General features: G+C 49.5%; 1 protein-coding gene across 4 annotated transcripts in view; it reads right to left on the bottom strand.

Moving 5' to 3' along the window:
- The window catches only part of ZFAT (zinc finger and AT-hook domain containing), a 137,564-nt gene that overhangs the window by 26,937 nt on the left and 87,087 nt on the right, over nt 1-23,540 (bottom strand). For all 4 annotated transcript variants that reach the window (XM_032467923.1, XM_032467926.1, XM_032467924.1 and 1 more), the window contains 2 exons: nt 13,129-13,217; nt 3,307-3,445 (listed from right to left, as the gene is read on the bottom strand). In XM_032467923.1, coding sequence (XP_032323814.1) covers nt 3,307-3,445; nt 13,129-13,217 — 228 coding nt within the window. The remainder of the gene's footprint in view (nt 1-3,306; nt 3,446-13,128; nt 13,218-23,540) is intronic.

Genomic DNA, 23,540 nt, shown 5'->3' with positions numbered 1-23,540 from the left:
TGCACACCATAAAAACCGTACCCCTCCCTGCAAAGTCGCAATTTCCTCATAAGGAATGATGAACCAGGCAAAGGGACAGAATTTCAGGAGCAAGTTTAAAACTCCATCATGGCACCCTTTGTTCTTCTTAGAATGCAATATATTCTGGAGGAATTCCGAGCATTAAACTATTTGCATGCCTTTGTTGTAGCTGACACTACTGAAAATTCAATTTCATTTTCAATAACATACCTCCCAGAATGGCACGGGACCCTGGGTTGGACAGTCAGGAGACCTGAATTTAACACTTGCTCACGTGACTCAGAACCACTTCCTTAAACTCGGGGGTCCTGGTTTTCTCTTCTGCTAAAGTGAAAATGCTAAAGCTTATAACCTGATAAAAGGCAGTGTGGACAGCAGAATAATGGGCCCCCCAAAGAGATTTACATCCTGACCCCTGGAACATATGAGTCTGTGACCTCGTGTGGCAAAAGGGACGTCACAGGTTATGATTCAGCTGAGAATCTGGAGGTGGAGAGATCATTCTGGACTGTCTGGATGGGTCTAATATCATAACACGGGTCCTTATGAGAAGAGGGCAGGAGAGCAGATGACAGTGATGTGACCTGACACAGACTGCTGGCTTTGAAGGAGCAGGGGCACGAGCCAAGGATCGTAGGTGCCTCCAGAAGCTGGAAAATGCCAAAAACAAACAAACAAACAAAAAAAACCCCCAAAAACCCCAAATGGGTTCTCTTCCCCTGGAGGCTCCAGAAGGAAGACAGATATGTTAGCAAACTTGACTTTAGCCCATCTTGGACTCCCGACCTTCAGAACAGTACGAAAATCAATCTGTGTTTCAATCTGTGCTGTTCTAAACCACTACCAAGTTCATGGTCACTTATTACAGTAGCAATGAAAAATGAACGAAGGCACTAAAGGATAACTGGACCAAAGGCAGCTTAATTATCAGAAGAAAGTAGATGCAGAGTAACTTGATTGTATCAAGTGAAATACGGCCTGGACTTGGTTGACATTCGCACTTTGAGAAAACTACATTTTATTTATGGTTTTTTATTGTCATTTTAACACATATTCCTCTATCTTGAAACAAGAAATTATAAAGTCCCATGAAGATACTTTCTGAAGAGTGAGCAAAAGAGGGGAGGAAAAAAAAAAAAAAAGGAAGAGGGGATGAAGAGAATTACTTGAAATTAAAAGAAAGTGAAAACTTCCAGTGGTACCAAATGACAGCCTTTCCAAACACAGTCATTTTATCCAGCCCCACTTTCTCCCCATCTCCTTCCTGCCCAGACATCAGAACAGCGTGAGCTGTGTGCTCCTGAGGTCTCTGAGCTGCACTCACACTCAGCCAGCTCTCTGGTTTCAGAGCCTGTTCTCCTGCCAAAACCGTGGCACAGTGTCTAAGAACCAAGAGACATTTAGCTGTTTCCTTCCACAATATGTCTCTTGAAGGGGGCATAGGAAAAAAGTACACACACACATACACACATACATATATGAAAGAAGGTCAAAAATATACCTGCAAAGATTAGAAATAAAACCCAGACCGTCAGGGAGTGCCAACTGGTTACACAGTCAGAAAGTTAAGCAAAAACTTACGGCATGCGGTCACTTGGCCTCAGCATTTTCTGCCGGGCAGTGATGAAAGTTTGGAAGCTCAGAGCTATGACAGTGTCATCAATCAGACCCCCACGCCTGTCCCAACAGCCACAGTAAATGTCTCTTTCCTGCCAATCCAACCCAAGAGCGTGAAGGATGTTGAATCTCTAGCCCGCTACTCCAACTGTTTACTGAGACTCTAAGCAACCAGTTCTCTCCTCTGGGATTCCCGGACAGGCGGGTGGTCAGAAATGATGCCATGGCTCTAGAAGTCTTAACATATTTTCAGAAAACAAAAAACAAGAAACAAAAACAAAAAGAAAGGAATGAAGCTGTCCTGGGAGCCAGACACTCCTGTGTTCTCAGTTAACCCCTCCGCTATCACGTGACGGCCGTTCCAGGTGAAGGGGCTCAGGTGGACAGGTTCGGGAACTCACCTGAATGGCAGCGCTGAAGAGCCAGGGCCCCTCAACGCACCATCCTGCCCCAGCTCCGGGGAATCACCACTAAGCAAACACCAGGCACACGCTCCACTACCCCGGACGGATGGCTCGTAAGTACCCCGAGTCTCGTGCTGCTCATCTGTCTCCGCGCAGCAGCATGTCTGTCACGGAAAGTGCTGAAGGATACAGTCCCTTCACTTGCTTTACACGAAAATGCACTTCCTGGCGATAACAGCAAGCAGAGCGTCACGCTGCAACGGAGAACTCCGAGCGTCCCCGGCTGCAGCCGAGTTTACAGCCCTACGTCTCTGTTTACTGGGTGCAGATTTCTAAAACGGTCCTCAGCTTCAAAGAGTCACAGGACTCAGGAAAGAGCAGCAACTGACACACTGCAAGCTGCGGTCGTTTTTCAGCTGAATTACTGCAGCACAGATATAAATACAGCAGCGCTCCTCTGTGTGGTAACAGCACATGAGCTAAACCCTCTCAACTGGGAATATGTGATTATTTATTGAAAAACGAAGCAAGAAAAAACCCCAAACTCTTCAATACTATTAGAGGTTTCCATCCATTCTCTTTAGATTAAATGTTCTAAATAGCTTTTCCTTTTCAGGATGAATACGTAATCTGAACACTCAATAAATATTTTTGGATGATCTAAAGAATTCCACCCCTAAGTGTGTTTAGCATAGCATTATTTAAAACTGCAATGAAAGAAAAATCTGGAAACCCTACAACGGCCCAGTGCAGAAACACAGGCTAAATAAAGTCAGGGGCTTCCACTAGGTGCTGTGTTGCGGAAAGCCCTTAGGACAACCAGGAAGACAGGGTACCAGCGGAAGACAAACATTCACGTTAATCGTGTTAAGTAAGGAAAGCAAGCGGTGAACTTTCATTTACACAAAATGTATGCCTGGACCAAGAACAGATAACGTCGGCCCTTCACATCCCCAGGCTCTGCATCTGATGTGGGCCCGTAAACACGGAGGCCCACTGTGCGCTGCCATTCTACATCAGGGACTTGAGCATTCTCGGGTTTCGGTACCCACGAGGGTCTAGGGAACTGATCCCCCTCAGTATCTGTGGGGGATCAGTTCCCTAGACCCTCGTGGGTACCAATAATGAGAAGGAGGAGGACAGTAATGAGGGTGAAGGATTAACAAAACTGAACCATCAGGGATGAGGGTTGCTCTGCAGGACGTCCCAGTTCCTCTCTGCGGGGCTGGTGGCAGGAGAGGGCCCTGGGCACTCGGGCACCTACCTTGCTGGATGAGCGCGTCGGCCGCCAGCTCCCCGGTGCCCACGTTGGTGTACTCCTCACTGGGGTGCTTCCGGTTGTAGTGCCGCTTCAGGGAGCCTGAGATGTTGCAGGAGTAGTGGCAGTGGGCGCAGCGGAAGGGCTGTAGGGACAAGGAGGAGGGTCAGGGAGGGCCAGCCCTGATGCGATCAAGCCCCAGAGAAAGGAAGGGGCCCGCCCCCCGGTGTCCTCCTCCACGACTCTGCCCCCTGTGAGTGTCTGGTCCCTGGAACGCCCGTGAGAAGCAGGCCGTTCCCTTGGGATATGTTCCAAGAAAACAAGCCAACCTGGGGAGGCTGAGTCCTGCCTCTGCAGGGACCACCCATGTGACCGGGCAAGGTGTCTCCAGAGCAGGAGAGGGCTCTGCTAAATGAAGCTGCTTTCAGTTCTTTTCCTTTTTGGTCCACCCTAGAATTTACAGTTCTTGTTCAAGAAGAAAATAACAAAAAGGCAACACAACTCTTCTTTTCTTTTTTTAAATGAATGTCATTCAAGCAAGTCCCCCTCACCATTAATTCCCTGATGTATTTGCTTCCTTAACTAAACGGTTTCCTCCACAGTCTTCACCTGCACCTGCACACCCCCATCGCCGCCCACCGTCAGGGACACCTGCCTGATGAAGCTGTGTCCGACCCCCGCCCGGGCTAGACAGGCACTTTCAGGATAAGGGCACCAACGTCTGCAGCCTTGTCTGCCACCTTGTCACTGCTTCGGGGGATGCCCAAAGAGCAGTGAGGGGAAGGGGGCCTCCCCGGGCCTCCTGGGGAGCCTAGTGAGACCTATCCATCGGCCAGGTGATGGATGGACACCTGGGTCGCCATCATACCTGTGCCCCCACTCCTGGGCAGGTCAATAGCAAAGTGTCCCTCTGAGCTGCGTGCTACACAGCTGGAGGGCACAGTGCTACAGAAATCCCCATCCCTGAATTCGGGTAACACAAGCGAGATCAAAGAGCATGGAGCCGCCTACAAGGCAGCAGCCTTCAGAATGGCACAGGGCGTTCAGACTGGGCAAGTTCAGCCGAGGGCAATGAACCTCAGACAAGCGGGGAAACTCCTAAGCACTGAACTTCTCGATACAAAGTGGGTAAAACCTCTACCTCAGAAGGCTGCTGTGAGCATTCAGTGCTGTAACATAAACTGATATCTAAAATGCCATAGAAAGCATTCACTGTCTTTATCAGCAGCTCTACACAACTCTTCCATGTCTGTGGGAGCTAAGGCACCACTGTGTCTAGTAAGACCTCAGAGCCACCTGGCCTCCTCAGCTGTCCAGCCCATCAATCTTCCTCCACTATCACCCAGAAGAGCCGGGCCAGACAGAGCATCTCTGAAGGTGAACGCACCACCTGGGGGACTTCCTCTGTCCTGTGACACCTTAATCAGCCTCTCTTTCAATGGTTTCTCCAAGTCTGCAGATGTGTCGAAGTCTCCCCATTGCAGAGTGCAGCAGGGAATGGAGTGAGGGAAGAAAATGAAGAGAAATGCCATCTACTTGGTCCTTGTCCAAGTCACTACACTCTTGGCTCATAGCCCCTGCCCACCCCACCCTCTCACTGCCCCCTCAACGTCACCCCCTTCCTTAGGCCTCCTGGGTCTCCCAGGTGAACCCCTCCTGCAGGCGCAGCCAGCACCTCTTCGCAGACCTCACCCCCACTCTTCTCCGCCCCCTTTAGCTGGCGCCACCTCCCTTGTGACATCTGCAACATGGTGACATTGCTGTGAACTTCCTTGGTTTCTTGACTCCACCTATTTGCCAGGCCTGGTGTGAAAGGCCAGCTTTCTCCAAGGTCCTGCCCTTGGGCCTCTTTTGTTCTTCCGCGTGGTCCCAACGATCATTTTTCATGTTGATACATACACAGGCCGTTGGGATGGCTCCCAAACCACAGACAGGAATTTTCCACCATCTTCCAGGTGTCTCTACAAGGATGCTCTGTAAGTACCTCAAAATACACACAATTTCAGGCTCACCCTCTTTCTGCAGAATCAGCCAGTCACTCGCAGACAGGAGCCTGAGCATCGCCCTAGACTTCTCCTTTCTCACTGCTCAGCCGGTGACTGGGCTGCCCCAGCATTCCCGGACATGTGTCCAGAGCTCACCCCTGCTCCTCTCCGCCTGTGACTCCAGCGCACAGAAAGTGCTGACCTGGCCCGTGACGGAAGTGCTGTTACTCCCAGGGGGGCAGGTCTCAGGGATCTGGGAGCTAACTGGCGAGCCAACCTGCTCTGAACCCTTCCCCAGGGACGCCCTCTCCGTCGTGGCCACACTGCGGTCACCAGATGCCCCGGGCTATACTGCATGTGCCACTTTCGGTCCTGCGTGTGACAGAACCCCGCGGTTTGGCCTGAGAGGGTTTGTTAAATAAAAGGACCCAAAACAAAGGCAAAAATTACCCAGGCTTCTCACCAATCTACTGAGAGAGAACAAGAGGTCTAAAATGCCAATATATGAGTATCTGCAAAGTTAAAATAAAAATTAAAACATTTTTAAGTGCTTTCCTCCCTAAAGAAGCACATACTATGACACTATTTTTGGACCGTTAGTGCTGGCACAGAAATCAAAAAGAACCAAAACTGCTCCACTGCCAGGGCGGGGAGGTCGGCGGGCACAGACGCAGCAACGGGCAATTAAAATGAGAAATGGTCCTACAGACCTAACTTCGGGCTCGAGAGCCAATTTCATCCTTGTAGCAAAGCAGATAAATTGCCTCATGAGAGTTTCAATACTTTTTATTCCCCTCACCTGCTCCTTGGTAGAATTGCTAATGAGAAGAAAAATTGTCAAAATCTAAGTGGAGAGGCCAAAAAATGTACAGGGGAGCCCAAGTGAGAAATCAGTTTCCAAGCCTACTGATGTCTGTGAAAACCTTCCACTCTTAAAGTTGGAAGGGATGCTTTCAAAGACTGACTTGGACTGACCTTCCCTCCCTGACAAGCCGGTCTTCTGCGCCTCCGAAAGCCTGTGGTCTCAGCCTCCATTAGATGCAGGGAGGTCAAAGCTCCAGCCCTTGCACTGCCGAACAGCTCCGGGGGTTTAGGAAGATAAATTCCCTTGTACTCGGCATCACCTTTTACATGAAATCAGTCACCTAACTTCTACTTGGGACCCTCTCTCCTAAAACGGTGTCGCTGAGCCGCATCTGGGCCCTTTGAGTGAAACAAGTTTGAATTTGTGAGACGGCGCTGAGTTGCAGCAGGGAGTTCTGCCGGGGCTGTTGCCGCAGGGCGGGAGACGGAGGCAGAGGAGAGCGTGGGTGACGTCCCTACACCCACTGCCAGACGCACACCTTGGGATGCCGTTTACGGAGCACGTATCACTGACCTCCCGCTGTGAGTCAGACATCGTCCCCTCACCCCGGGGGCACAGCGACGACCGAGAGAGTCGTGACCCCTGAGTCGCGACTCCGGTGTCAAGTGCAAAGATGAAGCGCGGACTAGGCCGCACGAGGGCTTCCTGAGGCGGATCCTTGCAGACAGCAGATGGCGCTGCATCTCAAAGGGAAGCTGTCTGCCGAGAGCTTTCAGGCCAGAGTCCAGCCAACAGTTACGAGGAAAATACAGGCAGGCTATAGTCCTGGATGCATGCGAAACAAGACACCAAAAAAGAAACTGGATCAGAAACAGGGCGGGGACCCGTTGTTATGCCGACAACTGGGTGTTGCACTGTATTGGTTAAGTGATGGGATCTAGCATAACTGTTACTATTCTCGCTCACGTTTACTGATGGCTCCCATACAGCAGGCAGCTCTAAATTGTAGGTGGATTAATCTTGGCCCCCTTGTCCTTTTTTCCCCTCACTGCTTTGCTTGGACAAGCCTACAGCTAGATGTTTAGCTATCAAAACTCAGGCAAAACCTTTAAGCAAAATGCTGACTGAGTGTAAACCTTGTAGCCGGAACACTCCCCAAGTTCAGTGGCAATGACCGAACCGTGGAGCAGAGTGTAAGAGGTCAAGTGGAGGGCTGCTGGTGGTGGTGTGTGTGCTGCTTTTCAGCTCTTCATTTCCAGGAAAGTGAAGAGTCTGAGATTAGACGTTTTTCATCTTTCCTTCAAGCACGTGTATGTGTGTGAGGAGGGGGAAGGGCCGTGGGGAGGGCAGGGGGTCTGAGAGAGGTTGTTTATGGAATTGTTTTGAACTGAAATGTCTCTGCTGAAAACCTGTTACATCATCTTCAGCTCCCTTGTATTTTAGATTTTTAAAGCACTTTGGGGGAAAAAAAAAGAGGAATTGGATTGTCTTATGTTAAATTAAAATCCTGTCTGTCTAATAATGTGCAGTATTATCTCTGGAAATACTGCATTTTGACAACATAAGCGATTACAAAAAAAATCAATAATTGGAGAACACTGAAGAGTCTTCTAAGCTCTTGCATGAAAAGCAATTAGTATAGATTGATTTACTGTTATTTATTCTGATGAGGTAATTGCCTCAAATAAGCTGTTCTGAACTTGTGGTACCCCATGGTTTTAAAACATTTATTCCTTTAAATTGTTTAATTTGTCTCCGGCCGTGTTTTACAACAGACGTGGCTTTGTGCTTGGTGCATGACACGGAGATCCGGCTTTTTGCTCCCTGGATCTGTGGCCCCAGGCTTGGTTTGGTCCCTGTGGTGGCCCACCCAGGAGGAAGTCCCAGCCCCATGCTGTCAGGCTTCTCATCCTGAGACAGGGTCAAAAAATCACTGAGACTCTTCTCTCCTGCACAGAAGGTGCCGGGTGGCTTTGACTGAAGGCCCAGGTGGCAGAGCACGGTACGCAGTGCGGAATCGGCTGGGGCGTGTGTGGCTGGTGATACAAGGAGAAAGGGTGATACTCTCGTTCACACAGACAGCATCGCTTTGAAATCTTGGGTACAAATCTCTTTAAAAGCTGAGCTCAGGCACATGAGTCAGGGGAGGTCCACCTGCCCCCACCCCCTTGGGATGCAGGCCCTCTCCTTTCTGGTGTCTCTTCTGCCCCTGTGTCCCCGTTTTTCCTTGTCTGTCCTCTGTGACTGTGTGTGCACCCGTAGGCTCTGTGTGTGTGTGTGTGTGTGTGTCACTTTGGGGGTTAGTTTACCAGGCCCCTCCTTGGCTCTCCACGTGCAGAGTTCATATCTACCTCTGAGCTCAGGCTGGGAGGAGGCGGGGGCCAGTGTTCCAGACGCAAATGCTCTTTGGGAGTTTCCTTTATCAGCATCACCATGTGTCTTATACTTTATAATCTCCATCCTTTTTCTTATGAATATGCAAATGTTTCTTTTTGAATGGCTCACTTCCTGGTCCAGGGCTGCAGACGGGGTCTTCAGCGATTGACGTGATCAGTGTGTGTTTCTCCTGCTACAGGGGGAAGGGCCTGCACATGGCTCTGCTGAAATGACTCCCAGAGCAGGCTGCAGGGATGCTATCTGTAAATCTATGGAACATTTCAGTCTCCCAGGCCATGGCATCATTCAGAACATTCCTAAAGGGTCACCAGCCTTGCTGGATGACCCTGTGTAGGTAATGGGACTTGGTTGTTCAGAGATCCGATGTGATGGAATTTCTTTGAGTGGAAAAAAAGTTTCTCAGGGACGCATTTACTGCTGAGTAGGGAGATGAAGCCAGTGGCCAATCAGTTGGGGGTTTTGTTTTGCATAACTTGTTTGGTGAGCCTCTGGTACCCAGTACTGTCAGCTGCAGTGGTCCACCCAACAGCAGTGTAAGGTACATAGCTCAGAGGTCATGGTCTACCTGGCGGAGACGAGTCAGATCCTGCTGGGGGATGGAAGGTGGCATCAGGCAGTTTTCCAGAATGTGTTCCTTAGTTCCAGGGGAGGTCAGCTGGCCTTGTGTGGAGGGACATAGCATGCAGAGATTCTCAAACATACCTGGCCACAGAATCCCTATCTCCCTTTTTTTAATCCCCAGTGTTCCTCCTAGCACTTAGATTTTCTCAAGACAACTTGAGAACTGCTTGTTATCAGAGAATCAAAAAGTGGAAAAAAAATAGTATAATGAGCCCCACGTGTCTGTGCCCCTCCAAGGGCTCCTGATCACCCCCAGAGTCAGAGCCCGTGTCCTCCAGACTCTGAGACTTTCTGTGAGTCTAACATTATTTCAATATATGTTTTAATTAAATAATGCCACATTTTATTATTAACATGCGAGGAGACTGGCACTGAACCCACCAGCCCCGTGATGGAGAACATTTCCAGCAGCAGAGCCATGGGCTCCTTTGAGGCTGATGGAGAAAACTCCACGGGCAAGTCCTGCGTGTTGATCACCGTGCCTAACAGAGCGGCATGGGGCTGGTTTATGTGTAAGAAAGGAAAGAGCTGAACAGCTGGGCTCAGGGAACAAGCCCGCTTCTGCTGAGCGACCCCTGGCCCAGCTCCTCTTGTCTGAGCATCTTCTCTGGCACTTCTTCAAGGTCGACTGTGTCAGCTCCACCCCAGGGAACACACTTGATTTACAGCTGCTCAGAGTACACATTAACACCTTCAACACTTGTGACTCCTCGGTGGTTTGATGGGCTTCACCCAGTGTTTTACAGACCTGAGGTTTCAGGACGACATGGAAATGCTTTTGGTGTGCAGATGTCCACTGTAGGGTTATTTGCAACAGCGAGAACTGGGAACAACCAAACTGTCCAGTCATGGGGGGGACAGTTCATTAAACTATGATGTTCATCCTTAAGCAACCATGAAAAGCAGTTAATAAATGTAGTTTCATGAAATGGGAAAAGGCCCATGAAATGATGATAAATAAAAAAGGCAATATTTATAATGCCTAAAGTACGTAAGTGCCCCTGCCCGGCCATTGACCGCAAGGTTACTCTAACTCAGAAGTGCAGTATTCTTAGAAGAACATCTGGCCACTCATCTAAGCCCCATTCTCCAAGAGAGCTTTATCACTGATAAAGCTGAAATTTTAATCTCTATCCAAAAAAAAGCTCATTTACAGTGTGACCTCAATCATGTCTAAAAATACATCCAAAAATTCTCCAAGGAAAAAGACCAAAAAGCATTTTCAAATCTTACTCAGTGAACACATTTTAATTTCATTTTTAAAATAATATATAAATAACACCATGTAATTTTAAAAGGCAATACAGGAGTTTGCCCTTATTACCATGTTGTCTGACACAAATTATATATTAAAATTACATATCTAGATCTAGAAAGACAAATTGGTTTCCTCTAGCAAGCCAATTGCAAAAGATTAGTAGTGTCTGCTGCCCAAAGATCTTGAGGCCTCATCTCGAATCAATAAAACGGTGAGGCTAGATTTCCTGACAATGTTCGCGTGGAAAGGGAGTACAGGAGATGCGCTCTGTGATATGGATGAACATCTTCTACCGCAGCGCAGATGTGAGAGGAAGGAAAAAGAGTGGGGGGATGCAGAGGGTGGGAAACTGCCGTCCTCAGAGATGCCCACGTCCCAGTCCCCGGAACCTTATGCGGCAAAAAGGAATTACGACTGCAAGAGGAATTAGGGTTGTTAATCCTCTGACTTTAAGACAAGGACATTATCCTGGGTTATCCAAAGGTGCACTGTAGTCACTAGGGTCCTCGCCAGCTGGAAGAAGAGAGTCAGGGAAGAACAGAGAGAAGGGATGCTCGCCCGGCCCTGGAGACAGAGGAAAGGGCCCTGAGCCGAGAAATGCCGGCAGCGCATAGGAGCCAGAAGAGCAAGGAAGTGGGTCTTCTCTTAGTGCCTCCAGAAAGAACACAGCCCTGCCATCACCTGGGTGCTAGCTCAGTGTGACCCGTGTTGGAACTCTTAACCACAGAACTACAACATAATAAACGTGTTGTTTTAAGCTACAAAGCTGGGAATAATTTGTTACAGCAGCAATGGGAAGCTAATGCAGGGGTGGACAGGAGGAAAGGGAGAGGGCAGTTACTGTTAGGATGGGGGCGGTCGGCAGGAATCAATTTCACATGGTCTCCTCAGCCCCAGCAGCTGAGAAACACGACTTCTGCCCACGTGTACTAGAGAAGCACCCCAGCCTGGAGGAAGGGAGGAGCCGAGGGCTGACTCAGTGGTTCTCACTCAGGCCTGAATCTCATCCCCAGCTGGGGTACCACTCAGCAGTGGGGATGCCTAAATCCACACGGAGCCCGTGGGAAACCCGCCATGACCCAGGGTTCAGCGGAGCTCGGGCTCCTGAGGCCCCGCAGTGCACAGCAACCGTAGAGGGCAGGAGAAAACCAAGAACCACACGTGAGAGGGACATCCTCCATCAACGCCCCCTGCCACCCAAACACCCTCTGCATGCAAACCAAAGATTCCAAAAACCTTAGGAACAAGTCAGTGAGGATTTCAGGACAGAGAGACTGACTGTGCTGCTGTGTCTGGTTAGGAAGGGAAAATGATCCACCCTGAAAACGAGGAATGAACGAGAGGTCTAGCTGGAGTTCTGGAACAGCAAGGACAGAATTAACCTCCCCGGTCTATGTTTCTCGTCTCTGTGGTGACAGCTGCCCTGACTCTGCGTCCTCTGGCACTGTAATTGCACTAGTCTAAGAAAACTGAGAGTCCCCCAAAGAAACGCATCTCTGAGGCATGAAATATGAAATAAAGCTCTTAATTTTAATTATGCACAAAGTGTGCAAACACGGAACACCCCAACTGAGACATTTCACACCCCCACGAGGGGACACGTGGGTCTCACCTAAGGAACTCATGTTTAGTGCAGACGTTCAGGCAGCGACAGAAGCAACAGGTGCAGCAGCCTCAGTGTCCCGGGGCCCCCTTCCTCCCACGACGGGTGACTGAGAAGATGCAGGGAGAGGCGCTCAGGCCTGGGATTCTCGCTCCCTCACTTCCTGGACCACTAAAGCACATCTGCCCGTATCCTTCCGAGCCACACGGTTTCTTAACCACAAGAGGAGATCATGTGACCTCATCCCAAGGCTGCTCTGAGCGTCAGATGAGCTTGTCAATGGGGAGGGTCCTCGTCACCTCAGAAGGGGTGACAGCACAGGCTGGCCGCTATTATAATGACAGCAGAAGCCTGTGGATAAGGGCATCGAGGAAGGACTCATTGGGGTCACTTAACTTCCCCGAGGCAAATCCGGGCAATGATATCTACACGCAAAGATCAGAGTTGAGGGCTGTGAAGTTCCTGGCACAAGGCGGGCACACAGCAGACGTTCAATAAATGCCCCTCTGAGTGTGGTGACCCACAGTCCCTTCCACGTCCTACCGCGCTCTGGGACTTAGCGATTTTAAGGGTCAAGTTGCCAAATGCCGAGCAGAAAATTTTTTACTAAACAAAATCACTGGACCAGAGTTCTTGTTGTCGATAACTGCACCAGGAGCAGTGGCCGAGGGGATACCACATTAAACGAACATCAACTGGCGCTATTACAAGGATGAGGCGAGTCGCGGTCCTGGAGTCCCTGCTGCACGTGGCGCCGCGGTGGGCGCTCCGCGGGCACCGCCCGCCAGCCGGGCATCCCCAGGCCTGCCGTGTCGCGGATTTGCCTGAGGCAGTCCCCAGCGGACAGCGCGCACACTCGGCCTTAACACACGGACTCTTTGCTCTAAATCACTCGTTTTTCACGGCAAGAGCGTGCCTTTTCTCTAGCCTGCATCTTACACGCTGTTCCCAGACTCGGTTCCCAAAGGACTGAGAAGCGCTACACTTGCACAGGGAGAGAGCTCGCAGTCCGCCGAGCTGTGCCCCGGACTCCACGGGTACCGGCTCGGAGGGCCCGGGAGGGGAGGGAAGACCCCGAACAACAGAAGGCCTCTCCCGGCTGCCTGTTGAAAGCGGTGTGCCGCCCACGGGGAGGCCGCTCGCACGCCGAGCCCCTTACCTTGAAGGAGGCGTGCTGCTCCATGTGCCGCAGCAGCTGTGGCTTCTGGGCTGCCGTGTAGTCACACACGGTGCATTTAAACTGCTTCCCTGCAAAGAAGGGAGAAGGAAGTGAGCTGACAGTCCCCGCGTGTGAGTGGAGTGTGAATGAGGCACAAAGCCGCACCGTGCCGTCTGGAGCCCAGGAAGCACACAGACACAGGGCAGCCGGGGGCGTCCCATGAGCAGTGACACCCGAGCCGGCTCCTAAAGAGAGAATCAGGCTGTGCCAGCTGAGAGGAAAGGCACCACGGAGAGGGGTGCACGGGGGTGAGAGCACAGGGGTACAGACCCCAGCCAGCGTGGGCAGGAAAGGGGAGCAGCTGGGTCCTCCTTCCCGGACCTAAGGTGTGATGTCTGGGGACTCAAGAGCTGACCCGGGAGAGGCTGGGGGGCTGGACACCAAGGGCCCGCAGCATCTCCCTAGGAATGTACACGCTACCCCAAGAGCCAAGAGAACCTGCAGAATGCCATTCAGCAAGAGAACAGGTCTGTGTTTTGGAACCCCCAACTCTGGGAGGAGCACAAAAGGCAGATTTGAGAGGATGCTAAAACAGAAAATGACAGAGAAATGTAAAACGTTGCCCTTTTGAAAGGATTAATGTTTTAGCAATTTGTAAACATTCAGTAATGTGATTAAACAAGCCCACGCGTTAAATCAATGGAGGTAAGGGTCAGGCTACATTTAAAAGAAGAACCCTGATTAGCATGACTAAAACCTCAATTTGCAATAATACAAATGTGCAACCAAATATACTATGACCTACTTCTTACAGCAGTCATGTTCACCTGTAACTTCTGATGGCTTCCAAGCCTCCTCTGGGAACGAGGACCACAGTCCCTGCATGTGGCACCACAGAAGCACCGCTCCTTCCCGGGGACCTCTCCCCCCTTCCTTTCTCAGACATCCAGGTGACAACTTGTTTACATGTTTTCATGACCCACGTCCCTTCCAGCCCCCAAGACCCCTTCCTATTCACTCCTGAGCCCACCGAAAACTAGCTGAAGACACCGGCACACCCAGAACCTCTCTCACCAAGGTAACCAGTGACCTCCACGATGCCCAGCCAATGGGGGATTTCAGTCCTCATTTTACGGGACTCCACTCCCCGTGGCTCTGCTAACAGGCCACGCTTGGGAAGTCCTCTGCTCCTCAAAACCCACACCACGGCTGCCTCTCTGGCCTCTCTGTTTGTTCCGAGTACCCTTGAGACGTTCTCTCCCATCTGCATTTTTATTCACTGATGTCCCATGGTGGTCCAGCCCACGCTCCCATCCTCATCCCTCGACAGGCATCCTTGCAGGTAGTGGTCCCCTTGGGCTTCTGTAAACCTTTGATGTCAAAGTCTACATCTTCTACTCAGACCTTTACATTTTCTACCCTTCTCTGGACCTGAGATTCGAGTGTTCAACGATCTGCTTGGACTGTTGCTCAGCTGTCACAAATGTCCTAATTTGGACTCATTATCTTACCCATCAAATGGGTTCCGCCTCCAGCCTTCCTAGTTCATCACCCACCTGATCGCCCAAGTCCGAGACCTAGCAGCCTCCCTCAACATCTCCATGACCCTAACTTCACTCACCTCATTTTTTCAGCACCTGATTTCAACCCCTAATATTTCTCTATTTCTCTGATACTAGAGCCTCCACACTGGTTTAGGCCTTTCTCATCTCTTTTCTGGAGAATGGCAAAAGCCATTTGAACTGATTTCCTTGCCTTCAAGTAACCCTCCCATCCATCTGTCACCCACCCTATCCGTCATCCATCCGTCCATCCTGATGCCCCAACCTCCATCCACAGTCTAACACATAAACCTGCCCACAGCCCTCCCTGCATAACCCACCAGCGACTCCAGCCACAGAGCAAAGCTGAAGTTCCAGAGCATGGCACAGAAGAGCCCAGAAGCAGAACTAACTCTCCCCTTCCGACTCCTCTCTCTGACTTCCAGTTTTGACTTTGCAGCCTTAGAGCCTTGAGCCTCTGCTAATATTTTCCATGACTGGGATGCACCATCTCTTGGCATCTGGTCATTCTTCACTTTAACTCAAAACTCAAGTTGAACAACATCTCTGGCATAACCGGGCTCAGAGCCAGCCCCCTGCGGCCCCTACACACCCTCTCCAGGCCCTCTGTCTGGGCCCTGGCTGCCCACGGGCAGGAACCAGGGCTTACTCGTCTTGACACTCCTAGTGCCCGAGTGCACGGCACATGCTGAACATATGCTGTGCATCTGACGAAACTGAACTGGGCAAGAAACAAAAAGGAAATTTTGCACAGCTTATGTGAATAACACTTTCAACAGCAGCAGCAGAAGGGAAACAATAATACAGACATGTTAATACTGCGATGGCATCTCTCACGCCAGGTGAATGACCCCCAAATTCTAGATGCTACTAAGTCTGCATCCGAAGTATGGGGAAAACTCTTCCATGTGTAAGGCAGCTAAGTCATAATTAGAGAGCAGTTAACACCTTCTCTCAACCACAGTATCATCTTACAAACAGAAGGCCATGTATCTACACATCTTCTAAGTCATCTTGGCCACCCCGACTTCTCCACTGGTTTGTGACTCGCCCAAATAAATCACTACTGGGCCAGGCAGTCTGAGCAACACACTGTCTGGGTTCCCCGCCGCCACAGTGCAGGGAAGGAAAGATGATAAAACCACTCTCCAGCTTGATAAATATTTTCACTCACTACCAACACACTTGGATCAAAGAGTTAGAGGTTAAGTGCTGAAAATGATTAGCGCCTGAAATGAATAAATGGAATCCTCTCGTTTGAGATCCAGAGTCAGCCTTTTATGGATATGATCCCAGGGCTCTGCCGGAGACAGGGAAAGAAGGCAGCTCCTAACAGCCCTCCCTGACGCGGGGTCAGTGCCCGGGCAATAAATATTACAAGTGTTTTCAGCAGCCACTCACAGCCCCCGCCACACAGGCCTGGGAGAGCGCTTGTCATAATCTTTCGCTGCCTAATTAAAATAATGCAAGAGAGATGCATGACTCATCATAAAAAAGCAGCGATTTGAGACCATCAGACTGTTTTCTATCAAGATACTCCTGAGAATTACAGGGAGGCTTGGCTAGAAAACGCAGAATTTACCCAAGGTTACAGTGACCTCAAAGGGCTGGGACGGAACATCAAAAGGCAGGTATAGGTGTGAGCTCCAGAGCAGCCCAGGAAAAGAAAGGAATGAGGACAAAGGAAAAAAGAGGTGGATTTTTTAAATAACTTACTTCATTTTCACACAAATGCCCGCTAGCTCTCCTTCCTGAGCCGCTGGCCGTCAGCAAGCTGTGCTAGGATCCGGGATGCCCATGACGCCCAGAGCCTGGGGAGGGGCAGTGGTACCCCCTTAAGCATGAGGAACGAGGGACAGGAAGCCGAGCGTCTTGCCAGGTTATGAACTGGCCGGTGGCAGAGCCTGGATGCAGACCCAAAGCCCCTGTTCACAGCCACTACATGAGAGTCCTCCCAGCTAGTGAGGGCATGACACAGTTTCCCTAAAGGGAACAAAGAATTTACAACAGCAAGGGCGCATCTGAGCCACACACACACGGAGGCTTGTCTGTCGCACAGACGGCGGCCCCAAGAAGCACAGGAGGCTGGGGAGGGGCGTTCTCCCTCAGGCTCTGTCCAGCCCACCCTGTGGGGCCTGCGGCTCTTCTCCACTGCTCAGCGGCCCCGCTAGAAAAATGGGGAGGTAGCCTCCGCCTGCGGCAAGGATGGTCTCAGACACTAGGTGACAAGCATCCGAAAAGTAGCCCCCAAGAGAGGAGGCTGGGGTACGTGCAGGTGACCTGGCAGTGGACCCTTCACCACAGCCATGGCAGCAGCGCCCCCTCAGATCCTATCACTGTGACCTCCCTGACATTCTCGGGGACAATCCAAGGAATAGGTCTAATTAAGCGAGCCTGAGATAATACTCCTTAAATAGAAAGAACACAAAAAGAAGGGGAAATGCTAACATGTAAGTAACTTACAATATCAAAGAGGCTGTAGAAGGCCAACCTCATCACCCTGCCCCCCGGCAGCCGCTCCGGCCTTGTCGCCACCCAGCGCACACCTCCACCACCTTACAACGGCCTGCAGGCGCCTCCAAGGCGTGGCTCCCCGTCACCTCCCTGCGTTCAGGCACCACCCTCACCCCTCTCTCTCCCCAGCCCGGGGGACGCAGTACACCCAGGCCACCTCTCGGCCTTTGCACTTGCTGTTCCCAGGGCTGGGGTGCCCTTCTATGCTCCGGGGGCTCGTTTCCCTTCCATGACCGTCCCATTAGGGTCACTGTCCCCATCCTCCTTTAATGATTCATTTTTGACATTCCTCATCTGATAACAATTTCCTATTGGAATCGAACCGCGTCAGATTCATATTTTCATATGTCAGTTTTCTCAATATTTGAGAGATTTTCATATCTCAGTTGTAGTGCAGCCTACATTTTATTGATTTTTCTTGCTAATTGTTTAGCTTCACGACAGGGAGAGCTTTGGGGGCCTTGCTTTGGTTGTTGTTTGTATTGCCCAAGGCATCTAATCACCCACGTGGCTCACTGCTGCCTCTCTGGTTGGTCCGCCTGGTGCCCTCGCTGGGTTGCGGGTACTTTGGGGACAGGGAGAGGACACTTCTCATTCCATGTCCTTGTGCTTGGCAGTGAGCGCATGCTGGCTGTGAGGCTAACAGCAAGTTATAGGAGCGTCCCAACAGGATGTCTGCACAGCCCAGCCCCCTTTCCCTCCCCGCAGTCACCAGGACTACACAGGGCACACAGAAGCCGCGGAGGTGGCCCTGCCCACCATCCCTCCACACCCAGTTGCAGGGACTGGACCTTGGGGGATGAGGGACCCAAGCTGAGCCAGGAATCTGAGCCAGGAATCGGGACAGAAGCACATTACTCAGGAGCTACTGGTCATTAGACTTCCGCCCTGCGGATGAAACCAGTAAAGGAACCAGCCTGCAAAGAGAGACAGACAACATCAGAAGGAAGGAGGCAGAGAGGAGCAAAGGTGAGCGATGAAGATGTTCAGGCGGGGACCAGGCCTGACCCCAGAGCACGGCGGCAGACAGACAACAGAGCCCCTGCCCTCCTGGAGCCCGTGGCCTGTGTGGACGAGAAGCAAACAGACACATAAATCACTACAAATTAGAACTTGCTACCAAGGAAATGGACGGGGCGACGTGGCACAGGATGGGGGGCCGTGGGGCTGGGCAGTCAGAGAAGGCCTCTTGTGTGGAAGCTACAGTCAAGCTGAGATAAAAGGATGATGGGGACCCAGCCACAAAAAGAGGAGGTGAGGTCTGTGAAGGAGTAACCCAAAACACCAGGATCCCGAGTCTCCATAAGATTCAATCAATGTCCCTTTGCTGCTTCAGTGACCTCAAATGAGTTCCTGTCAACTGCAACCAAGAGTCCAACAGATAGAGCTGTTGAATGAATCAGGGAATGCGTGAATATAAAATGCCAAGACCCCTAAAAGCAAACACATAAAAAAGGACATGAACAAACAATTCACTCAAGAGAAGATTAAATCTGATTAAATTAATCACAAGAAGTCCAATGACTGCAAGTAATTATACACAGCGCACTGAACCAGTCAGCGTTACAGATCCCTTATGCACGCGACTCATCTAATCCATCTAATCCTCTAATTTGCCTGTTTGATTTTATGAGTTACCAAATAACTAAAAAGTATAATAAAGCGGTAAGATTTGATACTCATTAAACAAAGAAATTGAACTTCTTTTAAAAAAAGCACGTGACGCTAAAAATGAAAGAGCCTGGCTAGAATGCTTTCATGTTTCTGGTACAATTTTTTGAGAGGTAAGTTGGCAGCACACCGTACGATTAAAACCATCAAAATGAAACAGCCATCCTGCTTCTGGAAATGTGTCCTAAGGAACTAATTCAAAAGAAGGAGAAGTTTATATGCAAGAAGAGGTTCCCTGAAACAGAAGCTGTCATAATGGAGGAAAAAAGAAAGCAATGCACTGTCCCCAAGTCAGGGAGTGGTTGTGTACCTCAGGGGGCACCGCCTCAACGGAGCGCCGTGCAACTCTTACATGTGCTATTCACGGCCTCTGCAGCAACAAAAATAATTACACTATTCATTTTAAAGCTGGAGAGTAATATTTATCCTGTAACCACAACTATGCAATCATTCCATATGAACATGACTAAAGATTGAAAAAGAATTTTAAAAAGAATAACACTTGTTGGGTGATAGAATTGTGGACACACTTGTAGGAAGGGGGTAGATATTTGTGAGTGTGGTTCCAGTGTTTTCTGCACAACAGAAGAGCATTTCAGATGAATTAGCATCCATCCCTGGAAGGCGGGGAGGTTTCACCCCATTCGCTCCTGCACACAGTCTGGAAGACAGGTCTTTCAACAGGGAATCACAAAGTGGTATCAGTGGTTCCCAAACTTGAAGTTCAAAAGAGCTCACTGTCTTTTAAAACATCGCTCACCTTGATGTCTGTACACTGATTTGGGGGTGATTTTCCACCAGGCATCTGTGCCCCTCTTCTTTACAAAGACAAGACTGTGGCCAAATTTTAAGAATTATCTCAGGTGTGGTCATTTCTCATCTTCTGAGTCAGGATTTAACCTTTCTGAACACTTGAAAGTCATTCTGAGCCAATTCTTGCCAGTAAGGAGGGAAAAAGAAAGCTGAGTCATCCTACCTTCTGGAGAAACACTCCTCGGGGGAAAGCGCTCCACGCTTACTGCAAAAACACTGGCACAGCGAAAAGCGCTAATTGCAGGAACAACGTCTTCCCGGTTACAAACTACAGAATTTAGAATCTCAGTTACTTATGAAACTTCTAAGTTCATCCAGAGGCCCAGATGTTAAACGTCAAAATCACAGCAACCTAGATGAACCCTACAGATTTAATGTGAAAAGGAAGAAGCCAGAGACAGAAGAGCATGTTTACAGGAATCAATTTACATGAAGTTCAAAGACGGGAGAAATCACGTCACAGGGTGAGAAGTCCGGGCAGCAGTCATTCAGCGACAGCAGCTTCGGGGGGCGGGTGAGGAGGCCTTCCGAGGGGATGGTGACACGCCGCGTCTTGCCCTGGGCATGGCTACATGGCTGATAAGCCATTGGCCTGCACTTGTTTGTAGGTGTGTGATACATTAATTTTAAAAAGGTGAAAAAACAACAATGCAAGAACAAAACAGTCAGGTTACCTTCCCCAGAAGGGACTCAGGAACTGGCATCAAATTAGTTCAAGAAAGAAAAGATGTGTCAGGCAGTTCAAGATAAAGTCTGCAGACTGCGTGGCAGTTTGTGGCTGATGCTGACCGCTGCCGCAGGTGGTAAGGAAAAAGCCACGCTCAGCATTCTCCGTCCTGGTGATTTTCAGTCAGGCATCTCTGAGTGCCAGGCTCACTGGAGATTTCCACTGCAGATACTGCAGCTCGTTCTGGAAGCTCAGTGTTTCACCGCCAGCTCCTGTCTCCCTCAAAGTGTGTGATCCTGGTACAACCTCCCTTCAAAGACTGGGAAGCTGGGGGGGTGGAAACCTCTATTACTTCTGCTCATCCCTCACAGGGTGAGGTACCATCTTTGCAGACTCTTTCTCTGTTTTCAGGTTTCTTCTGGGAGGAGTCTGTTTCTCTAACTTGAGCTCTTCCACCAGTATTTCATGGCCAGCTGGCTGCAGGACAAGCCCTCTGACCTGTGGAGCACTCGCTGCGCCTGGAGACAGGATGCTGGCTGAACCGGGTACCACCAGACATAGGGGGATGCCCCAGTCTGGAGGCCGGCAATCCTGAGCTCGGCCCTCAACTCAGGTCTTACTCAGGCAGAAAGGTACTCAGCCTGTCCTGTCAGGTAGAGGGGACAGGATTTGGAAGTAGGAGATGGGAGAAAAAGAACAGAAATCCATTATTCTGCCTCAAGGTAGACAAAGAGAGGTACCCCAAGCCCAGGAGGGTCAGGACTGAATTTCCTTCTGCTCTGGAAGGAAAGGTGAGTGCGCAAGAAGGCGGGGCCAGGGGCCGGCGGACACCTGCCTTGCTGAGGCCCCGGTGCTCAGGCGGGAGAGTCTCCAGATTAGAGGAGAGGGGCCCTGCTACTCACAATAAAGACAGTCGCCCTCACTTGCCTTGCTGGTGGCCTGGGGGGCTCACTCCGGGATACACAAGGGCCCTGGCCCTGTGACCCGCTCAGCACCTTGGCGAGGATGTGGTGAGAACGGAACCCTTATGCACTGTTGGTGGGAATGTAAATTGGTCCAATCGCCATGGGAAAAACCATGAGGTTCCTCAAAAAATTAGAAACTGATCTACCACCTGAGCCAGCAATTCCACTACTAGGCACATACCCAGAGGAAATAAAAGTAGGATTTCAGTGAGATGTGCACGTTCCTATGTTTGCTGCAGCACTGTTCACAACAGCCAGGACACGGAAACGACGTATGTGCCCATCCACGGCCAGACACACACACACACACACACACACACACACACACACACACACACACACACACACACACACACACACACACACACACGGGAAGATTATTAGGCCACGAGGAAGGATGATATCCTCCGTTTCTGACAGCATGGATGGACCCTGAGCAAACGATGCGAAGGGAGACAAGTCAGGCAGAGAAAAACAAGTCTTGTCTGGTATCGCTTATACGTGGACTCTTAAAAATCAAACTCAGGAAAAAAATAGTGGTTAATGGGGACAGTGGAGCAGATGAAAATTGCTGTTGTTTAAGGTACAAACTTACACTAAGTAGTTCTTACGCCAAAGTGATCTGACCCACAGTATGATCAATACAGACACTAACACTGCACTGTAACTACGTAGTGAGATTAATATCACTACTATGACAATCATATTATAATATGTAAATGCATCAAAATAACATGCTATGCACGTTACATTTATACAATGCTATATGTCAAAAATATTCAGTAAAATAAAAAGTACTTAATCATCACAAGAAAAAATGTTTAACCATGTAAGGTAATTGGTGGTAACTAAACTTACTACGGAAATCATTTCACATTTGATATATACATATATCAAATCATTATGCTGCACATCTTAAGCTAATGTAACATTATATGTGAACTATATTTCAATCAAACTGGAAAAAATACTTCAAAAAAAAAGGAAACACACAGCACCTGCTGGTTTCCTTTGTTTCTTACTACACCCTTGTCTGCTTGATGAGTTTCCCTGAGGATGGTTCCAGCTGTTTAGTTCCTTTAAATAGAGTTCTATATAAAACCAGGGAGGAATGGGATGGCAGACAAATCTTAAACCATCAGAAGAAAATAACACTGTCCCCTTGTCTTCTGGCATTTGGATTCCATCAGCACACAAAGAAAGACAGAGATGGAAAATTCCTTCTGCTCTAAGGCAACGCGTTTGAAATACCTGCTAAATTAAATCATTCCTGCCAAATCAGCCTTTCTGTGTACCTCAAACTTGGAGGAGCACTAAAACACTCAGAGAAAGAAATCTGCGTAAATATAAACTGTTACTAGTAACACTATCTGGAGGCATAAAAGTGAAAATGCCTTCTTATGACTATTTATCCAGTCTTACGGGAAAAGGTGATATTTTGCATAAGCAAAGTTTTCAGAAAACTGACTTTACCCTTTTCAACACTGACACTCTTTAAATATTAACTATTGCACTGTCCCTTCCTAATGAAAGAATATTTGAGGGAAGAGTAATTTGATCTTTCCTAAAGGACACAGATGACGTAGATGAATCGCTACAAACACCCATTTTGTACACTGTGCCGAGGGTGGCTGGGAGCACGAGGAGCCTGACCGCCGGTGGAACAGGGACACGTACTAACACTTAGAATGTACTGACACACGCAATAGGAACCCAGTTCGTCTTCCCAGCAGCCCCACTGTGGTCAGCTGATTTGGGGGTCACCCTCCCCCCAAAATATCCAGGTCCTAATCCCCAGAACCTGTAAGTGTTACCTTATATGCAAAAGGGATTTTGCAGATGTGATCAAGTTAAAGATCTTGAGACAGGAAATTAGGCTGGATTTTCCAGGTGGGCTTGATGAAATTGCAAGGGTCCTTATAAAAGAGAGGTGGGAGGGTGAGACTCAGAGAGCAGATGCGAGGACAGATGCAGAGGGACAGAGAGACAGATGGGAAGAGCAATGCTGCAGGGTTTGAGAGGAAGGGGGCTCATAAGCCGGAGGATACAGGCAGCCTCTGGAAGCTAGGTAGGTTAAAGAAACAGATTCTCCCCTTGAGCCTCCGGAAGGAAGACAGCCCTGCCGACACCTCGATTTTAGACATCTGACCTCCTGAGCTGTCACGTAATAAATTTACGTTGTTTTGTGGTAGTTATAGCAGCCATGGGAAACGAATACAT

The sequence above is a fragment of the Camelus ferus genome, chromosome 25, assembly GCF_009834535.1.
Source record: "Camelus ferus isolate YT-003-E chromosome 25, BCGSAC_Cfer_1.0, whole genome shotgun sequence".
NCBI lineage: Eukaryota > Metazoa > Chordata > Mammalia > Artiodactyla > Camelidae > Camelus > Camelus ferus.
Note: the sequence above shows the minus strand (reverse complement) of the source record. Positions and strands in the feature narration are given on the sequence as shown.